General features: G+C 39.3%; 1 protein-coding gene across 5 annotated transcripts in view; it reads left to right on the top strand.

Annotated features, from left to right (window-relative positions):
• POGZ (pogo transposable element derived with ZNF domain) overlaps nucleotides 1-17,764 on the top strand; it is a 53,303-nt gene that overhangs the window by 26,342 nt on the left and 9,197 nt on the right. For 3 of the 5 annotated variants that reach the window (XM_043576301.1, XM_043576303.1, XM_043576304.1), the window contains 8 exons: nucleotides 3,788-3,963; nucleotides 5,094-5,202; nucleotides 6,430-6,720; nucleotides 6,801-7,019; nucleotides 9,161-9,267; nucleotides 9,952-10,289; nucleotides 10,661-10,815; nucleotides 17,410-17,510. In XM_043576301.1, coding sequence (XP_043432236.1) covers nucleotides 3,788-3,963; nucleotides 5,094-5,202; nucleotides 6,430-6,720; nucleotides 6,801-7,019; nucleotides 9,161-9,267; nucleotides 9,952-10,289; nucleotides 10,661-10,815; nucleotides 17,410-17,510 — 1,496 coding nt within the window. The remainder of the gene's footprint in view (nucleotides 1-3,787; nucleotides 3,964-5,093; nucleotides 5,203-6,429; nucleotides 6,721-6,800; nucleotides 7,020-9,160; nucleotides 9,268-9,951; nucleotides 10,290-10,660; nucleotides 10,816-17,409; nucleotides 17,511-17,764) is intronic. The other 2 variants (XM_043576302.1, XM_043576306.1) reach the window with 1 other exon arrangement.

Genomic DNA, 17,764 nt, shown 5'->3' with positions numbered 1-17,764 from the left:
TGATTTTGAAGAACTTTTTTTTTTTTTTTTAATGTGGGAGGGAGGCCAGGAGTTGAGACGGAGGAGGAGTACATTGATGGTTTTTGTAATGGTCTAGTCCTCTGCTGGGTGATGGATTCAAGAGTGTTTATCATTGTACTTTAGAACTTTTAGGGGTGTCTGGGTGGCTCAGTCGGTTAAGCATCCTGCTTAGGCTCAGGTCATGATCCTCACATCTGTGAGTTTGAGCCCCACATCCAGATCTGTGCTGACAGTTCAGAGCCTGGAGCCTGCTTCAGATTCTGTGTCTTCCTCTCTCTCTGCCCCACCCCTGCTTGTGCTCTGTCTCTCAAAAATGAATAAATGTTAAAATAATTTTTAAAAAGCCTTTTAAATGTGTGTAGTATTTTATGAGTCAAGTGTTAAAATATAATTAAGGTAAAGATTATTTTGAAAGAATAGTGGAAAGGATATGGACACAGTTTTGTTCTGTACTCCAAAATACCTGTTCCATGGAAAATGATAATTGCTTAAGAATAAAATGTAATCAATACTTTCCTATTTAATGAGTATAGAATAGTTTTTCAGCAGACGATACCAGGACAACTGGGTACTTTTCCCACATGGAAGTGGATGGAGTGGCCCTTCCACTCCTTACTGTTTATAAGCGTTAACTAAATGGTCAGTGTAAGAGCTAAGACTGTAAAACTTTTAGAAGCAAACATAGGTTTAAATCTTTATGACCTTGATTTAGGTAGTGGATTCTTAGGATCCAAAAGCATATGTAACCATAGAAAAAAATGATTGGACCTTATAAAAATTAAAACCTTTTATGCTTCAAAGGGCATAATCAAGAAGTGAAAACACCCATAGAATGGGAGAAAAATTGTGCAAATAATATATATGATAAGGGACATGATAACTAGGATATATAAAGAACTACTACAATTCAATAATAAAAAGACAATCCAATTTCTTAAATGGGCAGAGGATCTAGATAGACATTTCTCCAAAGAGAATATATAAATGGCCAGTAAGCACATGAAAAATGGTCTACATCATTAGTCACTGAGGAAATGCATATCAGAACCACAGTGAGATTACCACTTTACACCCACTAGGATGGCTATAATCAAAAAGGTGGACAAATAACAAGTGTTGGTGAGAATGTGGAGACATTGGGACTCCTATATTGCTGATGAGAATGTAAAAATGGTATGGCCACTTTGGGAAATAGTTTGTCAATTTCTCAAAAAGTTAAGTGTACTTACATGACTCAGCAATTCTCCTAGCTGTATACCCGAAACATGGAAACATGTTCACACAAATGTCCTGAACAAATGTTCATAGTATTATTCATATAGCCCCCAAATGGAACAGCGTGAGCTGTTGAATGGATAAACAAAAGGTGGTATATCTGTACAGTGGGATATTATTTGGCCATAAAAAGGAATGAAATACTGATGTATACTAGAACATGAATAACCCTTGAAAATGTCGTGCTGAATGAAAGGAGTCAGACACAAAAGACAACATACTGTATGACTCCATTTATAGGATCTGTGGTTTCCAGGGCTGGGGAGAGGAGTTGGGAGATAGGGAAAAACTGCTAATGGGCACAAGATTTTTTTCTTAGGATGATGAACATGTTCTGGAATTAAATAGAAGTGATAGTTGCACAAAGCTTGTATTCGAATATACTAAAAACCTCTGAATTGTATACTTTACATGGGTAATACATATGGTATGTTTATGTTATCTCAGTAAAGCTTTTTTTTTTTTTTTTTTTTTTTAAGAAAGTATCAGGAATAAAATTTTGGAACATTTTTGCAATCCTTTTTGTTCTTCAGAATCTACCACTCAGCGTTTAGAAATGATTTCTGTAGTTCTGACTGATCGTATATGTTTGCATTGGAAAGACATAGTATGTAGTGAAATAAACCACTGCTTAATTCTGAGCTGTGAATGATGTGAATTTAATGTTAATAGATTTCTTATTCTATAACTAATAATGGCTTTCAACTCTTGTTTAGACCATTTTGACTCAATTTAGCTCTCATCCCTGGGTTTTAAGACTATGTAAGTAAACAAAAAAATAAAGGAAACATGAAGACCTTCAGATTTGTAAAAACAGCATATTGTGAGAGAAGCTGCTGAATCACTAACCCATATTTAATCAGTTTATGGCTATGGTTCCAAGTTTATTTGAGAGCACCCTGTGAGGCAGGGTGCTGGTTGGGTGTTTGAGAGCACCCTGTGAGGCAGTGTGCTGGTTGGTTGATACTTTTATAGGCATTTCAAGTTTTAAGGATTCTGATTGCCTGCTTCTTTTATCCTCTGGAAATAGAACTTTGTAAGACCCATGAATTGGCAGAATTTCTTTAAAGAAAAACTTAAGAATGTAGAATCATTTAAAATATCTTATTAGAATTCATTAGAGTTATTAGATTATAGAAAGTGGATGGCAGGTACAGATAAAACAAAATTGGTACTAGTTAATAATTGTTAAAGCTGAGTGATGGGTACATGGGGTACATTCATTATGATATTCTGTTTTTGTGTATTTGAACTTCTCCATAATAAAACATTTAAATTAAAATAGCAAATTGCCAATATAATTAGCATTGATAGAACTTGGAAATTCTGTTTGTCAACCTCTCAATCACTATTCAGCTGGCCTCATAACTATGAGGTCTAGTCCACTGATGGGCACTCAATTTCTGGAGAAAAGTGGGACAAGCCATTGTTGGCCCATTAATAGCCACCTGTACCAGTGGTCTAGCTTTGTAGCTAACTGCACTGACTCCATCTGTCAAGTAGGACATACAATTCAGAGGAACCCATCCCACTGTGGTTATTTGAGGCAAAAAGTTGAGGCATAGTATCTTATTTGAATCTTTGAGTTAGGTATATCAACTCTGAAATTTTCTGTCTGGTTTTGGGGTATTCTTTGTAAATCAGTAAAGTTTAGTATTAATGATTTTTTTAGCCCAATGTAGTAAAAAAAAAAAAAAACTTTAAAACATTTAAAAACATTTAAAACTTTAAAAAATTACTTTTTTCACAAATGAAAACAACCTAAAATGTTTCAGTAGCCAGTTTATTAGTATTTATTATGAATGAATCATCTGCTTCATGAAGTCATACCATTTTTACTGGGTGTTGGTTAGTTTTTAGCCAAGTCTTTATCAGTTCTGATGTCAAAAAAGAGAGGGGTAGCCTGTCAATCTCTCTGTTCCCGTATCTGTAAAAGCCACTGATTGTTTAGAGAATCTGTTGCATTTCTGAGATTTGAAATCACTAGGAAGAGGCATCATTCTTTAGATGTTGTGTACTTGCTGAATTAATGTTTGTTGATGAATACTTCTCTTTTAAAAATATTAAAGTGGATTCACTAACAGCAAATTACATTCTGACAAAATAAGTTTCACTTAGTTAAAATATGTAAAAAAATGTTACTTTGTTTTGCTAGTTTGGTATGGAGAGATTATGTTAAATCGTATATTAAATCATCAGAGTCCAAATGATAGCCATGTAGAAAAAGTCTTACTAAATTAAGACATCCCTAGTTAAGATATACGGGGGAGATATTAGTGAACCTCCCCTATCTACCTGTTTTTCTGTTAGATGTAGATTTGGGTGAAGCTTAAATTTTTGGTGAGGTTGGTGATGTTAAACCTGAGGTGAGTCGTGACAGTTTTGGATATTTTAATATCTGAGACTGCATTTCTTATCTGAGACCCCAATGTTTCTTGTAAAATGTGGCTTTGTTTTCTCTTACATTTTTTTTTTTTTCTTTTACCCTTAGCTGGCAATTCTTTGGTCCAACAAGGTGGACAGCCGCTCATCCTAACCCAGAATCCAACCCCAGGTCTGGGCACAATGGTTACTCAACCAGTATTGAGGCCTGTCCAGGTCATGCAGAATGCCAATCATGTGACTAGTTCTCCTGTGGCCTCACAACCAATATTCATCACTACACAGGTGAGTAGGACTCTGAATTTTGGGGCTGGATAGGGAAGGAGAGAAAGACTGTGAACCTTTGGAGTTTTAAGTCCTGTCTTTTGTCCTGGCTTTCTCATTTGCTGTTTTATAATTTGATACTAACTTTTATGGAAAGCCCAATATAACATACAGCTGGGTAATATCTTCTTCCTATCCTTCAGAGGACTGTTAAGTGGTTTGTTTGAGATCTGGGCAGAAATTAGTTGGAAAGCTTAGATTAGGAAGTATTAATACTTGGCCCTCAAAGCTTCTTGCCCTTTGCTTGGGTTGATTTTCTTATAATGGGTGAGTTAATTGACTTTTGGAAATCTGTGTGTGAAATTGGTGAAGTGCAGGGAGAACTTTGGAAGAGAAGGAGGCAGATTATTTGATACATAATGTCAGTTGAAGTTGAAAGCCTGATGCTGGGGGCGCCTGGGTGGCGCAGTCGGTTAAGCGTCCGACTTCAGCCAGGTCATGATCTCGCGGTCCGTGAGTTCGAGCCCCGCGTCGGGCTCTGGGCTGATGGCTCAGAGCCTGGAGCCTGTTTCCAATTCTGTGTCCCCTCTCTCTCTGCCCCTCCCCCGTTCATGCTCTGTTTCTCTCTGTCCCAAAAATAAATTAAAAAAAAAAGAAAAAAGAAAGCCTGATGCTGGATGTGGAACCTAAAGGCAAGTACTGCTCTTGGCCTGTGGCTTCCTGAGTTACAAACTCTCCTCTTACAGATTTGCCAGAGGTTTGTGGACTTTGGAAACAATTTCTTAACAATTGGTTTGTGTTGAATCACTACAGTGAATACTCTTAGAGTGTCACTTTTTTCCCCTTCTATGTCTTTATCTGTTTAGGGGCCAGTTTGTGGATGAGGTATTTTTTAAGCTGATTTTTTAAGACAGGAAGTAGATTTTCATTTTTGCTCATATGGACTAAAGCTTATTCTTCATTTTTGATATTTTGTCACTCAAAACTTTTGCCAGAATTCCTAAATTTCTCCATCTTGGTCATTTAAAAGCTCTACCTCTAGAAAAAGAACCACTGGGTAAGAGTGAGAATTTTTTGGATGTAGTCTTACTGTAGTATCTGCTAGTGTTAGCTAATCTCCATGTTAAAGATCATTTTGCTTTTTAATGCAGGGATTTCCTGTAAGAAATGTCCGGCCTGTACAAAATGCGATGAATCAGGTTGGGATTGTGCTGAACGTACAGCAAGGCCAAACGGTTAGACCAATAACACTAGTCCCAGGTAAGGAAAAATGTCTACCCATTTGAAATAAACTGGCATCCAGAAGATTTGTTTTTACTGTCTCAAAGTATTCTTGGTCATTTAAAAAGCATACTTAAGGAAAATCTAAAAATATAAGATCACACTGATTTAAGCCCAATTTTTAAAAATGATATCTAACCTTTGGCCAGGATGGTGGTTTTATTTTTCTTTTTAACTTTTTACCACCCTTTAAAGAAGGGTTTATATAGTCATTTTTCTGCTTCTGGTGTTTTTGTCAGCTGTAAAGTTTGTTATCCTGAAGGAATATTATTAATGCAAACTCTCAAATTTCCGATTTCTTGTAAGTTTACTCACTTACATGGTGGGATTATAAACTTTCTTTCCCTTTAATTTTATAGCATAGATTTTGGGTATAAAACAAATGACCCAACCTTTGATGATAAATATTGCCAATGACTAGTTAGTATTTTTTTTTTAAGAAACTGAATTGAAAATAATTTTCTGAAATCTTGTAATTTTCCCCACAGTTCTTTATTAAGTGTCTATAAGTTTACTACAATTCAGACCAAAAGAGATCGTAATTTCGTTGTTGTGAAGGTACCTCCATAAGCTGGTCTAAGTTGTCATTGTTGTTCTCAGAGCCCACAGAGTGTTTTTGGCCTTCAGTCTCATGACCTTATCTTACCTAGTTCTGATATTTCTTATACACCTGTCCATGGAATTGTCTGCAGCTGAGCCAGGACATTCGCCTCTGGGACATCCCAATAAAATGGCATAGTCAGTCTTTTTGAATGCATAGAAAAGAATGGAGGACTCCTTTAGTGTCCTGAAAAAGAAAGATAGCTTTTTTCAGGACCACATTTGCCCTTTGGCCTATATATACTCATACTGCCTCCTAGTCTGTACTCATCCTTGTTCTTTCAGTATTGAGGTCAAGCTACTCCTAATTGTATTCTTGGGATGGAAAAGGCAGTGTGGTAAGGTGTTTGGGGAGGAATTGATAGGAATCTTCCTTCTTCAGTTTAATAGGGCTGGTTACTTAGGCTAAGTTCTTTTATCTGCTTGCATACCTATTTTCTTAGACATTAAAAATGTCTAACATGCTACTCTTGGTAACCTCTGATGGCCACCAAATAGTTTGGAGAAATTATTTTTTCCTATTTCAGTATTTCCGGTAAACACTGGTAGAACGTATTAAAGGTGAGCTCATTGACCAAGATGTGGTACTTTGTTTCTCTTTTGAAGCTCCAGGTACCCAGTTTGTTAAGCCGACAGTTGGAGTCCCACAAGTGTTCTCTCAGATGACCCCAGTGAGGCCAGGCTCCACGATGCCTGTGCGGCCCACCACCAACACCTTCACCACCGTCATCCCGGCCACTCTGACCATTCGAAGCACCGTCCCACAGTCGCAGTCCCAGCAAACCAAGTCCACACCCAGCACCTCCACCACTCCCACCGCCACACAGCCAACCTCACTGGGGCAGCTGGCTTCTCAGCCTCCAGGCCAATCCAGCCAGACACCCAATCCCAAGCTAGGTGAGCCTTGGGAAGTGGAGATGGCCGTACTGGGCAGGGCTGTGGGTGGAGAACAGATGATTATCACTTGGCCAACATAGCTCCCTCCTTCCCCTCTCCACCTGCAGTGAGCATTGCCAGCTTTGTCACTGTGAAGCGACCCGGGGTTACAGGTGAAAATAGCAATGAAGTAGCCAAACTGGTGAATACCCTTAACACCATCCCTTCCCTGGGCCAGAGTCCTGGGCCAGTGGTGGTATCCAACAACAGCTCTGCCCATGGCTCCCAGAGAACTAGCGGACCTGAGTCTTCAATGAAAGGTACAGTAACCTGACCAGTCATTCAGAAACATTTTAATAAAGCATTTGATATATCAGAACTCTATGCCTTGAAATAGAGATGTAAAATAGAATATAATTGCCACAGTCTGTTCTCACAAGAAACTGTAGTGTAGGAAAGAGGATGGCCACTGTGAAAAGTATAACTAAATCAGCTACAAGGAAACCATTCTGTGTCTCTTGTGCTGTGGAGACGAGTGAAATGGACTGGTTGATCAGAGATGGGTGGTGTAATCAAAGGAAAGCTTCATGGAGGAGGTGGATTTCTGCACAAGGTTTAAAAGTTAGGAATTGGTAGGGAGGTTTCCAGGTGGAGACAGGATATGAACATGAGAGTTTTCAGTGGTCTAGAGCAGGGGTCAGCAGACTTTTTCTCTAAAGAACCAGATAAGTATTTTAGGTTTTATGCACTAAATAGGGTCTCTGCTACAACTACACATTGTTGTGCAAAAGCACCCGCAGACAATATGCATATAAGCATGACCGAACTCCACTAAAACTGTGAACTCTGAATTTTATGTAATTTCCACGTGTCAGAATATCTTCTTTCGCTTTCGTTTTAGCCATTTAAAAATGTAAAAAACATTTAACAAATGGTATTGGAAAAACTGGGCATTCATATCCAATGAAGTTGGACCCATACACCATATATAAAAGTTTAACTCAATGAACCAAAGACCTAAGCATAAGAGCTAAAACTATAAAAGAAGAAAACATAGGGGGAAAGATTCATAATACTGGATTTAGCAATGATTTATTGCACATGACACCAAAAGCACGGGTAACAAAAGAATATAATAATAATAATAGATAAATGGAACAACCTCAAATTTTAAACTTTTAACAGGGCATCAAAGAACACTATGAACAGAGTGAAAAAGCAGCCTACTGAATAAGAGAAAATATTAGAAAATCATATATCTGATAAAGGGTTAACATCCAGAATATATAAAGCACATCGCTTCTCAGCCTTTTGGCTAAGATCAAGTGCAGAATCTATAAAGCACAACTCAACAACAACAACAAAAAAAAACCAAACAACTCAATGAAAAACTGGGCAAAGGAGTTAAACAGACATTTCTCCAAACAAGATATACAGATAGCCACTAAGCACACAAAAAGATCCTCACCATCACTAATGATGAGAGAAATACAAATCAAAACTGTGTTGAGATCCCACTTCACACCCACCATGATGGCTCTTACCCAAAAAACAAAATAACAAATGTTGGTGAGGATGTATAGAAGTTGGAACCCTTGTGCATTGCTGTTGGAAATGTAAATTGGTGTGATGGTTTCTCAGAAAGTGAAACATAAAATTACCATCTGACCCAGCAATTCCACTTCTGGGGTAGGACCCAAAAGAACTGACTCATATTTGTAACCCTTGTTCAAAGCAGCATTACCTACAATAGCCAAAAGACTATTGGACTTCCAAGCAGTCCAAGTGAGCATCAGCTGATGAATAAACAAAATACGATATATGCATACCGTAGTGTATTGTTCAAGGAAGGAAATTCTGACACATGCTACAACATTCATGAACTTTGAAGACATTCTGCTAAGTATTAAACTAAGCTGGTAACAAGAGGAAAAATACTGTATGGTTCCACTTAAATGAGGTACCCAGAGGAGTCAAATTCACAGAGACAGGAAGTATAATGGTGGTTGCCAGGGACTAAGAGGAGAGAGGAATGGGGACTTAGTTAATGGGTATAGACTTTCAGTTTTACAAGAGGAAAAGAGTCCTGGTGGAGATTGCTTGTACAGCAATGCGAGCGTACTTAACTGTTCACTGGAGAGTGGTTAAGAAGTAAATTTTATGTATGTTTTACGACAATTAAAGAAAAATTTGTATAACAAAAAAATTAAAAAAGTAAAAGCCATTCTTAGCTCATGAACCAAACAGAAGTTCGCATCTGACTGGATTTTATCTGTGAGCTGTCATTTGCTGGCCATGAGGTAGAAGAATGATGAAAAGAATGTTCCTCATAGTGATCTCTCGTGCTTGCTGATAAACATTAATGTGCTCTTCAGGAAGTGTTTAACCTTTCTTCAAAGGGCCAATAATCTTTTTCAAATATCATCATACTAAGCTTATCAATGCTTTTCACTTCTTCCAGTGACCTCTTCCATCCCAGTGTTCGACCTCCAGGATGGTGGACGGAAAATATGTCCACGATGTAATGCTCAATTCCGTGTTACCGAAGCTTTGAGAGGTCACATGTGTGTAAGTGATACCTACCACCTGTGATGGGGATCCAGCTTCAATGGCTACCACTGTATACTTCCTATAGGGTTGGGAACTTGTGAAACGGGGGCTCTGAAATGACTAGGAAGCTTTATGCTCTCCTTTGGCCTATTTTGGAAGAGTTTTATACTTTGGAATGTGGAAGGATACATTTAAAGAACCTCTAGTAGATTAGAACCTTAATATGTGACCTTAATTCCTTAGTCATGATTGATTTTGAAATTGCACAGGTGGACAGGTTTGTTAGATAATCAGGACTCAAGCCAAGTTGGCCTTGGTTTATCTTCTATTTATTGTGTCATTGGCTGAATCAGGAGTCAGTCATTAACCAGTTCCCATTTCTAGCCTTTTCATTTTTTGGTATTAGTCCAGACACAAAGGTTGAAATTTCCTAGCAGGGAGTTTAGAGGCAGGTTATGCTAGTGGGTGGTTAAAGGATCTAAAGCAGGAGGGAGAAGTATAAGGTACGGGGTTTGGAGTGGCATATGGCTGTAAATATATATCCACTAGAAAAAGTGGGAGTCCTGGAAACACTGTAGAACACCGAAGGGTGAAACCTGGATGAGAATACCTAGAATCACACCATTCCCAGGAGATGTTCATGAGGTTGGGGAGTTAACACATCCCAGGCCCCAGGATAACTACAATGATCTTCCTTTATAGTACTGTTGCCCAGAAATGGTGGAATACCAGAAGAAAGGAAAGTCTCTGGATTCAGAACCCAGTGTCCCATCAGCAGCAAAGCCCCCGTCCCCTGAGAAAACTGCTCCTGTTGCTTCCACACCCTCTTCCACACCTATTCCTGCTCTGTCCCCACCTACCAAAGTACCAGAGCCAAATGAGAATGTGGGTGATGCTGTCCAGACCAAACTCATCATGCTAGTAGATGACTTCTACTATGGACGGGATGGTGGCAAAGTGGCCCAACTCACAAACTTCCCTAAGGTCGCCACGTCTTTCCGATGTCCACACTGTACCAAAAGGCTAAAAAACAACATTCGGTAAGTGTAGCTTCAGAGGTTACCCTGGACAAAAGAAGACTGAAATTTTCTTAGATGTTTAAGTTTTTCTCTTTGGGCAACAGTCCTATTATCCATTCTGGATAAGGATTATCATTAAGTCAATAAATGGTACTTTAGAAGGAGGAGTTATTGTGGTAATAATAGATAACTTTGGGTGGAGTGAAGGAAACCAATACATCCTTCCACAGAACTCTTACTTTTAGGAACCCTTTTCTGGGCTCAGAAAAGGACTGTCCCAAACTGGGGAAGTTGTATGTATGGGGACGGGAGGGGACACATGTAATGTGTGTTCTGGGATTCCAAGGCTCATTTTTTTGTTTTCTGTACTTTCCCCGTGTGCTGTGCTACAGATTCATGAACCATATGAAACACCACGTAGAACTTGATCAGCAGAATGGTGAGGTAGATGGTCATACCATCTGCCAACACTGTTATCGCCAGTTTTCCACGCCCTTCCAGCTCCAGTGCCACTTGGAAAATGTTCATAGTCCTTATGAATCAACTAGTAAGTTTGGAAACTCTTAAACTCTAGGGGTAGACTTTGCTCTTCATTCATTGAATGGCACTGGGGGGACCCCATTATTTATATATGAGTATCAGTACAGAGGAAGCTCTTGGCACATTTCAAGTCAATTCCTTATTTCACTCATCATCTATTCTTACAACTTAGACTTCCCTTCAAGCCTGAATTGAGTTCAGTGCTAGATCCTGAAGTATTAGGGGCTTTGGTTCAGGACCACTGTAATGTGTTGTAATGTATATAATATAACATGATGGATCCCTTACCTAGATTTTTTTTTTTTTAATGTTTTTATTTTGAGAGACACAGAGTGTGAGTGGGGGAGGGGCAGAGAGAGAGGGAGACATAGAATCCAAAGCAGACTCCAGGCTCTGAGCTGTCAGCAGAGAGCCCAAAGCGGGGCTTGAACATGGACAGTGAGATCATGACCCAAGCCGAAGCCGGATGCCCAACCAACTGAGTCACCCAGGCGCCCCAAGATCTTTTTTATAGGAGGAGCAGTCATCTATATTTGGACCTCGACTTTAGTTAGTGCCCTGATAGCTTTTACATAGGACAAAAGGTAACATTATAAAGTGCTTTACCATTAAGATAGTACTTTCAATGAAATGTGAGATAAGATGTGGAGTGTTACCTCCACTTGACATCTTGCAGATGAGGAAATACAGGCTGAACACAGGCTTACAAAAATTAAGCCATTTACTTCAGAGCATACATCTCTAGTAAGGTGCCATTGTGAGGAGTTGAGTCCAGACTCCTAGAATATCTCCTATGTCCTTCAGGGGATTTCTGGTTGTGTTGCAGAGACAAAAATTACGAAAATATAGGAAAATGAGAACAAGACCGTATATTTATTATAAACACGTGCATTGTATGATACCAGTGATGGGTGAGATAGTTGAGAGAAGAAAAAAGATCTTTGAGGCTAGATTTCCCAGAAAGTCATGCTTATTAAGCTTTTAGGGTCTTAAAAAACAAAAGACTTTCAGGGTCTTTAATTACAAGAAAGATTTAGAGGAATGAAAAGTAGTAAGAAGAGTGATGGGAAACTGTGAGCAAATGCATAAACAGAAATATGCCATGTTATCTGGATGCTTTTGCTACAGATTAAAATTCTTTGACTTAAAAATGGATTAAATGTTAAGGATATCCATTATATCATTTATTTATCTATTTTTAATTTTTTTTTTAACGTTTATTTATTTTTGAGACAGAGAGAGACAGAGCATGGACAGGGGAGGGTCAGAGAGAGGGAGACACAGAATCTGAAACAGGCTCCAGGCTCTGAGCTGTCAGCACAGAGCCTGATACGGGGCTCGAACTCACGGACCGCGAGATCATGACCTGAGCCGAAGTCGGCCGCTTAACCGACTGAGCCACCCAGGCACCCCCCATTATATCATTTAATTGAGAGGACTTGAGGTAGAATAAGCTGCAAGGCCAGAACTTGAGTGTTCTACTTCTCAGCAATTTCTTGTGACTTTTGTAGTAGAGTGGCTATGTTCATCTTGGGCCTTATCTTCAGGCACAAAATAGCACAGACGAAGAAAGACCTGATCTTCCTGTGTCTTTCCTGAATCTGTTTCTTACTAAGCAGAATTGTTTTCTCATTACATCTCCTCGGCCTTGGTCATACTGGCAAGGGTAAAGGGATTGCCATTTGTGGCTTAGGCTAATGCTGGTCAGTTGAAACATAACGTGCCACATATGCAATTTTCATTTTTTTAGTAGCCATTTTTAAAAAGTAAAAAGTGAGGGGCTCCTTGGGTGGCTCAGTCAGTTAAGCGTCCAACTTCAGCTCAGGTCATGATCTCACAACTGGTGGGTTCGAGCCCCGCATAAGACTCTGTGCTGACAGCTCAGAGCCTGGAGCCTGCTTCAGATTCTGTGTCTCCCTCTCTCTCTCTCTGCCCCTTCCCCACTCATACTCTGTCTCTCTGTCTCTTAAAAAGTAAATATTAAAAAAAAATTTTTTTTTTTTTTTAATTTTTTTTTTTCAACATTTATTTATTTTTGGGACAGAGAGAGACAGAGCATGAACGCGGGAGGGGCAGAGAGAGAGGGAGACACAGAATCGGAAACAGCCTCCAGGCTCTGAGCCATCAGCCCAGAGCCTGACGCGGGGCTCGAACTCACGGACCGCGAGATCGTGACCTGGCTGAAGTTGGACGCTTAACCAACTGCGCCACCCAGGCGCCCCTAAAAAAATTTTTTTAAGTGAAATTATTTTTAATTTTTTAAAAAACCTCTTTTCTTTTTGGGGGCATCTGGGTGGCTCAGTTGGTTGAGTGTCTAACTTCAGGTCCTGATCTCATGGTTCATGAGTTCAGGTCCCACATTGGACTCTCTGCTGTCAGCACAGAACCTGCTTTGGATTCTCTGTCCCCCTTTCTCTGCCTCTTCCCGCTCGTACTCTCTCTCAAAAATAAAACATTTAAGAATGTTTTCTTTTTTTCCTTTTAACTGTTTATTGTTGGGTTTGGTTTGGTTTTCTTTTACAGGGTTTTTTTTTTTTATTTTTAATATTTTTATTTATTTTGAGACAGCATGATTGGGGGAGGGGGAGAAAGAGAGGGAGTGTGAGAACCCCAAGCAGACTGTGCACTGTCAATGCAGACCCCAGCACTGGGCTCCATCTCACGAACGGTGAGATCATGACCTGAGCCGAAATCAAGAGCTGGACACTTAACTGACTGAGCTACCCAGGCACCCCTGTTTTGTTTTGTTTTTAAGTAAGCTCTATCTACAACGTGGGGCTTGAACTCACCTGCGATCAAGAGTCTCATGCTTTACCTACTGAGCCAACCAGGCACCGCTGAAATTTTAACTCAGTATACTCAAAATATAATCATTTCAGCCTGCAATCAAGATTTAAAAATTAATGAGATGGAACTTCAGACTAATAATTTGGGAACAGAATGGATATTGGAATCAACTACTATGCAGTTAGTGGCAAATTAGTCAACTTGGTCTAGATTAGGACCCCAGAGTCTTGGAAAGTCTGAATAACTCATCTGCAACAACCACTGCATACACCTCATTTTTATACAGAATCTGCTGGTGGGTTTTTGTTAATTCCATGGAAGTATGACTGTACATAGGAAGATAAGTTTTTCCTTGTGGGGGAAACCCCAGACCATCAGAACCTCATCAGTCTTTGTCTACCTAACCACTCTTGTTATGTCTGACTTTTAATTTTTGAGTAATTTATGACTTAAAATTTATACTGATCAAAACCTGAGAAATCATTGACCCAAAGAGGTAAATATTTTCTCTATATTTTAGTATGTATCCATTTTATTCTTGGATTCTTTTTTAACTCCTCTGTTCTGCACCAGTGGCAGATCCTGCATAAAAGCTTATTATTATTTTTCTAATGTTTGTTTATTTTTGAGAGAGAGAAAGACAGAGTGTGAATAGGGGAGGAGAATCCAAAACAGACTCCAGGCTCTAAGTTGTCAGCACAGTGCCCGATGCGGGGCTCAAACTCAAGAACAAGTGAGATCATGACCTGAGCCGAAGTTGGACACTTAACCGACTGACTGAGACACCCAGGCACCCCAAAAGTAGCTTATTTTTTAACGTTCATATTTTGGGACCCATTGCTTTCTTTTTAATTTTGAAAAAATGTTTCCTTTTGTTTTCTGAAGGTGTTTTCTGAAGTGTTTTTATTTTTTTAAAGGTTTGTTTATTTAATTAGAGAGTGGGAGGAGCAAAGAGAGGGAAAGAGAGAGAAAATCCCAAGTAGGCTCCTCACTGTCAGCAGAGCCTGATGTGGGGCTTGAACTCACAAACTGAGATCATGACCGACCCAAAACCAAGAGTTGAACGCTTAACTGACTGTGTGCCACCCAGGCACCCTTTCTGAAGTATTTTTAAATTATAGACATAATGACATTTCACTCTCAAAAGCTTTAGTATGTATCTCTAAAAAATACCTATTTCAATATACAGCTATAGTGCCTTTGAGAGAGAGTATATGTGGGGGAAAGGCAGAGAGAGAGAGAGAGAGAGAGAGAGAGACAGAGGATCCCAAGTAGGCTCTGCACTATCAGCACAAAGCCCCATGTGGGGCTCGAACTCACAAACTTGAAGATCATGACCTGAGCCGAAGTTGGATGCTCAACCGACTGGCACCGACTGGTGCCACCCAGGCGCACCATATATCCTTAATATCATCTAATACCTAGTCCATTTTCAAATTTCCTGAATTGTCCCCCAAAACATCAATGAATCATTACACTTACTTACAGTAACAGTATAATCTTAATAGCATTATATTTTGTTTAAACACTTGTTTAAGGGCAGTAGACTGAGGAAGAGGTCAAGTTGAGGGAAGGATGCTTCAGGCAACTTAACCATGGTCAGATGTCAGGGGAGGATCCTGTGTGGAAAAAGACACTACAAAGAGGGAACTGATTGCTTGATAAGGTCTTAGAATATATGGAATGGTGAGGTTGGCTGAGCCTTAGAAAGGTACAAGGTCTCTATCCTTTATTTCAAAATTTGGAGAACAGAAAGCAGAAGCTATAGTAGCTCACTCCTATCTTCTCAAAGTAAGAGACTGTGTTGGGTATTAAAGACATGAGTGTAATGGTACTGGAAGGGACCGTGTTAGGATGGCTGCTTTGCAAAATCAGTTAATTCTCTCTCAGATTTTTTTCTATACGACCTCCAATGTAGAACTAGAACAGATGTGGATGGTTAATAGAGACCTCTTAAATTCACTGATGGTATAGGTTTTTATCTCACTGGTATTCTTGGTATGAGATTAAATCTAAGCATGGTGTTTATGTGTTAGAAACTGCTTAATAAATGTTATTATTGATGATGTGTGACAGCTATACCAAGAGAGCTGATGTATAGGTTGTGGGAAGAGCCTTCAAGGTTGAATGAGATTGCCTAGGGAAAACACAGAATAAGAAAGCCTAGGACAGAAGGTTGGAAAGCACCAGTAGTTTAAGGTGTTCTAGAAAAAAAAGTAAGTCATGGACAAGCGATTTGAATTAAGAGGTGAAGGACAAAAACACAGGAGAAAACATTGTCGTGCCACTAGTTACTGTTCCACAAACCTGTCACGTACCTTCCATACCTGTGTGCTGTTTTCCATTCTACTCTTGGACCCTCTGCTGGCAGTTCTTATAGCATTCAGCTTATGTAGCTCACAGCTTCTCTCCATCCTTTTAGACAGAATTTTTTACTTATTTTGTCCTTGTAGCACCTAACGAGTCTTTAGGCAGTACTTCTAAATGGGTTCTCATACCCCTTTGAGATAAACACAAACTTGTGAATGCTTTTTCAGAAAAATAAACATTGTACTCTTGGAAAAATTTCAGGGGATACTGAAGTTCCCTGAGGCCTCCTCCATGGACCCCAGATTAATAACACCTGGTTTTGTTTTGTTTTGTTTTAATTTTTATTCATTTGAGAGAGAGAGTGTGCAAGCTAGGGAGAAGAGTGGGGGTTGGGGGGGGAGGGGAGAGAGAGAGAGGGAGGGAGAGAATCTTAAGCAGGTTGCACATTCAGCACAGAGCCCGATGTGGGGCTCCATCCCACAACCCTGGGTTCATGACCTGAACCAGAATCAAGAGTTGGATGCTCAACCGCCCAGCTGCCCCCTTGTTAGTTTACTTTGAAGAATTATTTCAGTTTCACTATTTGGGGCAAGCAGGTGCTGGACATTGTCCAGTAAATGATTAAAGCTTCAAATTTACTATTTCCATATTTGCAAAAACTTGAAAATAATTCCAGTGACAGTAAGAAAAACAAATAATTTTGTCTGTTTAATTCAAAATACATAGCAATTCTGAATTTTTTTGATATTTTTGATAAAAATTCACAATTGCAGCGTTATAAGCTTGACAGAATGACTAATTTCAAAGTTTAATGATCTCAACAACTCGTAACAAGGCAAGAACTTCTGTTCATGATTGTCGGTCTTTTAAGGATCAATTCTTATACTCATTCAGTATATGTCTGGTGAATGTTTGTGGAGATAGTCAGTGTCTATTCTTGAGCAGAGAAATGAAGTAGTGTAGTATTCTAGGAGAATTCACTTGGCAATGGTATGTAAAGCATAGACACTGTTTATTGGAGAGAGATACGAGATATTCGGAAGCCAGCTGATTAGTAGTAGAAAATCCTGTGGGTTTCTACCAAGTTTTTGTCTGTGAGAATAGCAAAATGACCATTCCTTGATGCATTGTGAAATAATGGTGGCAGAACACAGGTGTTTAGACTCAGAGACAGTGCCTAAGTGCAGGAGGAGGTAGGGAAGTGAGAAGGGAAACAAATCAGGAAGAGGAGGCTGAATTAAGTTAGAATTGGTGGCAGAATAGCCAATTAAAAATGTTTTGTAGATAGTTCAAACAGGACTTTGGTAAAAAGTGTGAACTAGAGACATAAAATTTTGTCATCAGCAACACAGACATTAAGACAACCATTTTAAAGAAAGAAATTCAGTGATTTTACTGATTATTGAAAATGAAGATAGAGAAGTCAGAGAAAATAAAGATTATGAGTCAGCGGGACTTTGGTCTTATTTTCAGGTGGATTTATTGATTATTTTTCTTCTTACAGCCAAGTGCAAGATCTGTGAGTGGGCGTTTGAGAGTGAGCCACTATTTCTCCAGCATATGAAGGATACTCATAAGCCTGGAGAGATGCCTTATGTCTGCCAGGTATTGCCTCTTTCTCTAGGGAGCCTTAGCCACCTTGCTCTCAGGCTAAATACAGAGAATTCACTAATGAACATTGCTGAGTACCTCCTGTACACACTCAGTTTTAGGGACACTGGGGAGATCCAGAAGAAATAAAATAAACATAGGTCCTGTTTCAGGATTTTCTGTGCCAGAGAAAAACATCAAAGGAACATGTGCAGGCACCCAGCCAGGGAACCCATCAGAGAACATACACACATGCTGTGGAAGTGTGT

This window comes from Prionailurus bengalensis, chromosome C1 (assembly GCF_016509475.1).
Source record: "Prionailurus bengalensis isolate Pbe53 chromosome C1, Fcat_Pben_1.1_paternal_pri, whole genome shotgun sequence".
In the NCBI taxonomy this organism is placed as follows: domain Eukaryota; kingdom Metazoa; phylum Chordata; class Mammalia; order Carnivora; family Felidae; genus Prionailurus; species Prionailurus bengalensis.
Note: the sequence above shows the minus strand (reverse complement) of the source record. Positions and strands in the feature narration are given on the sequence as shown.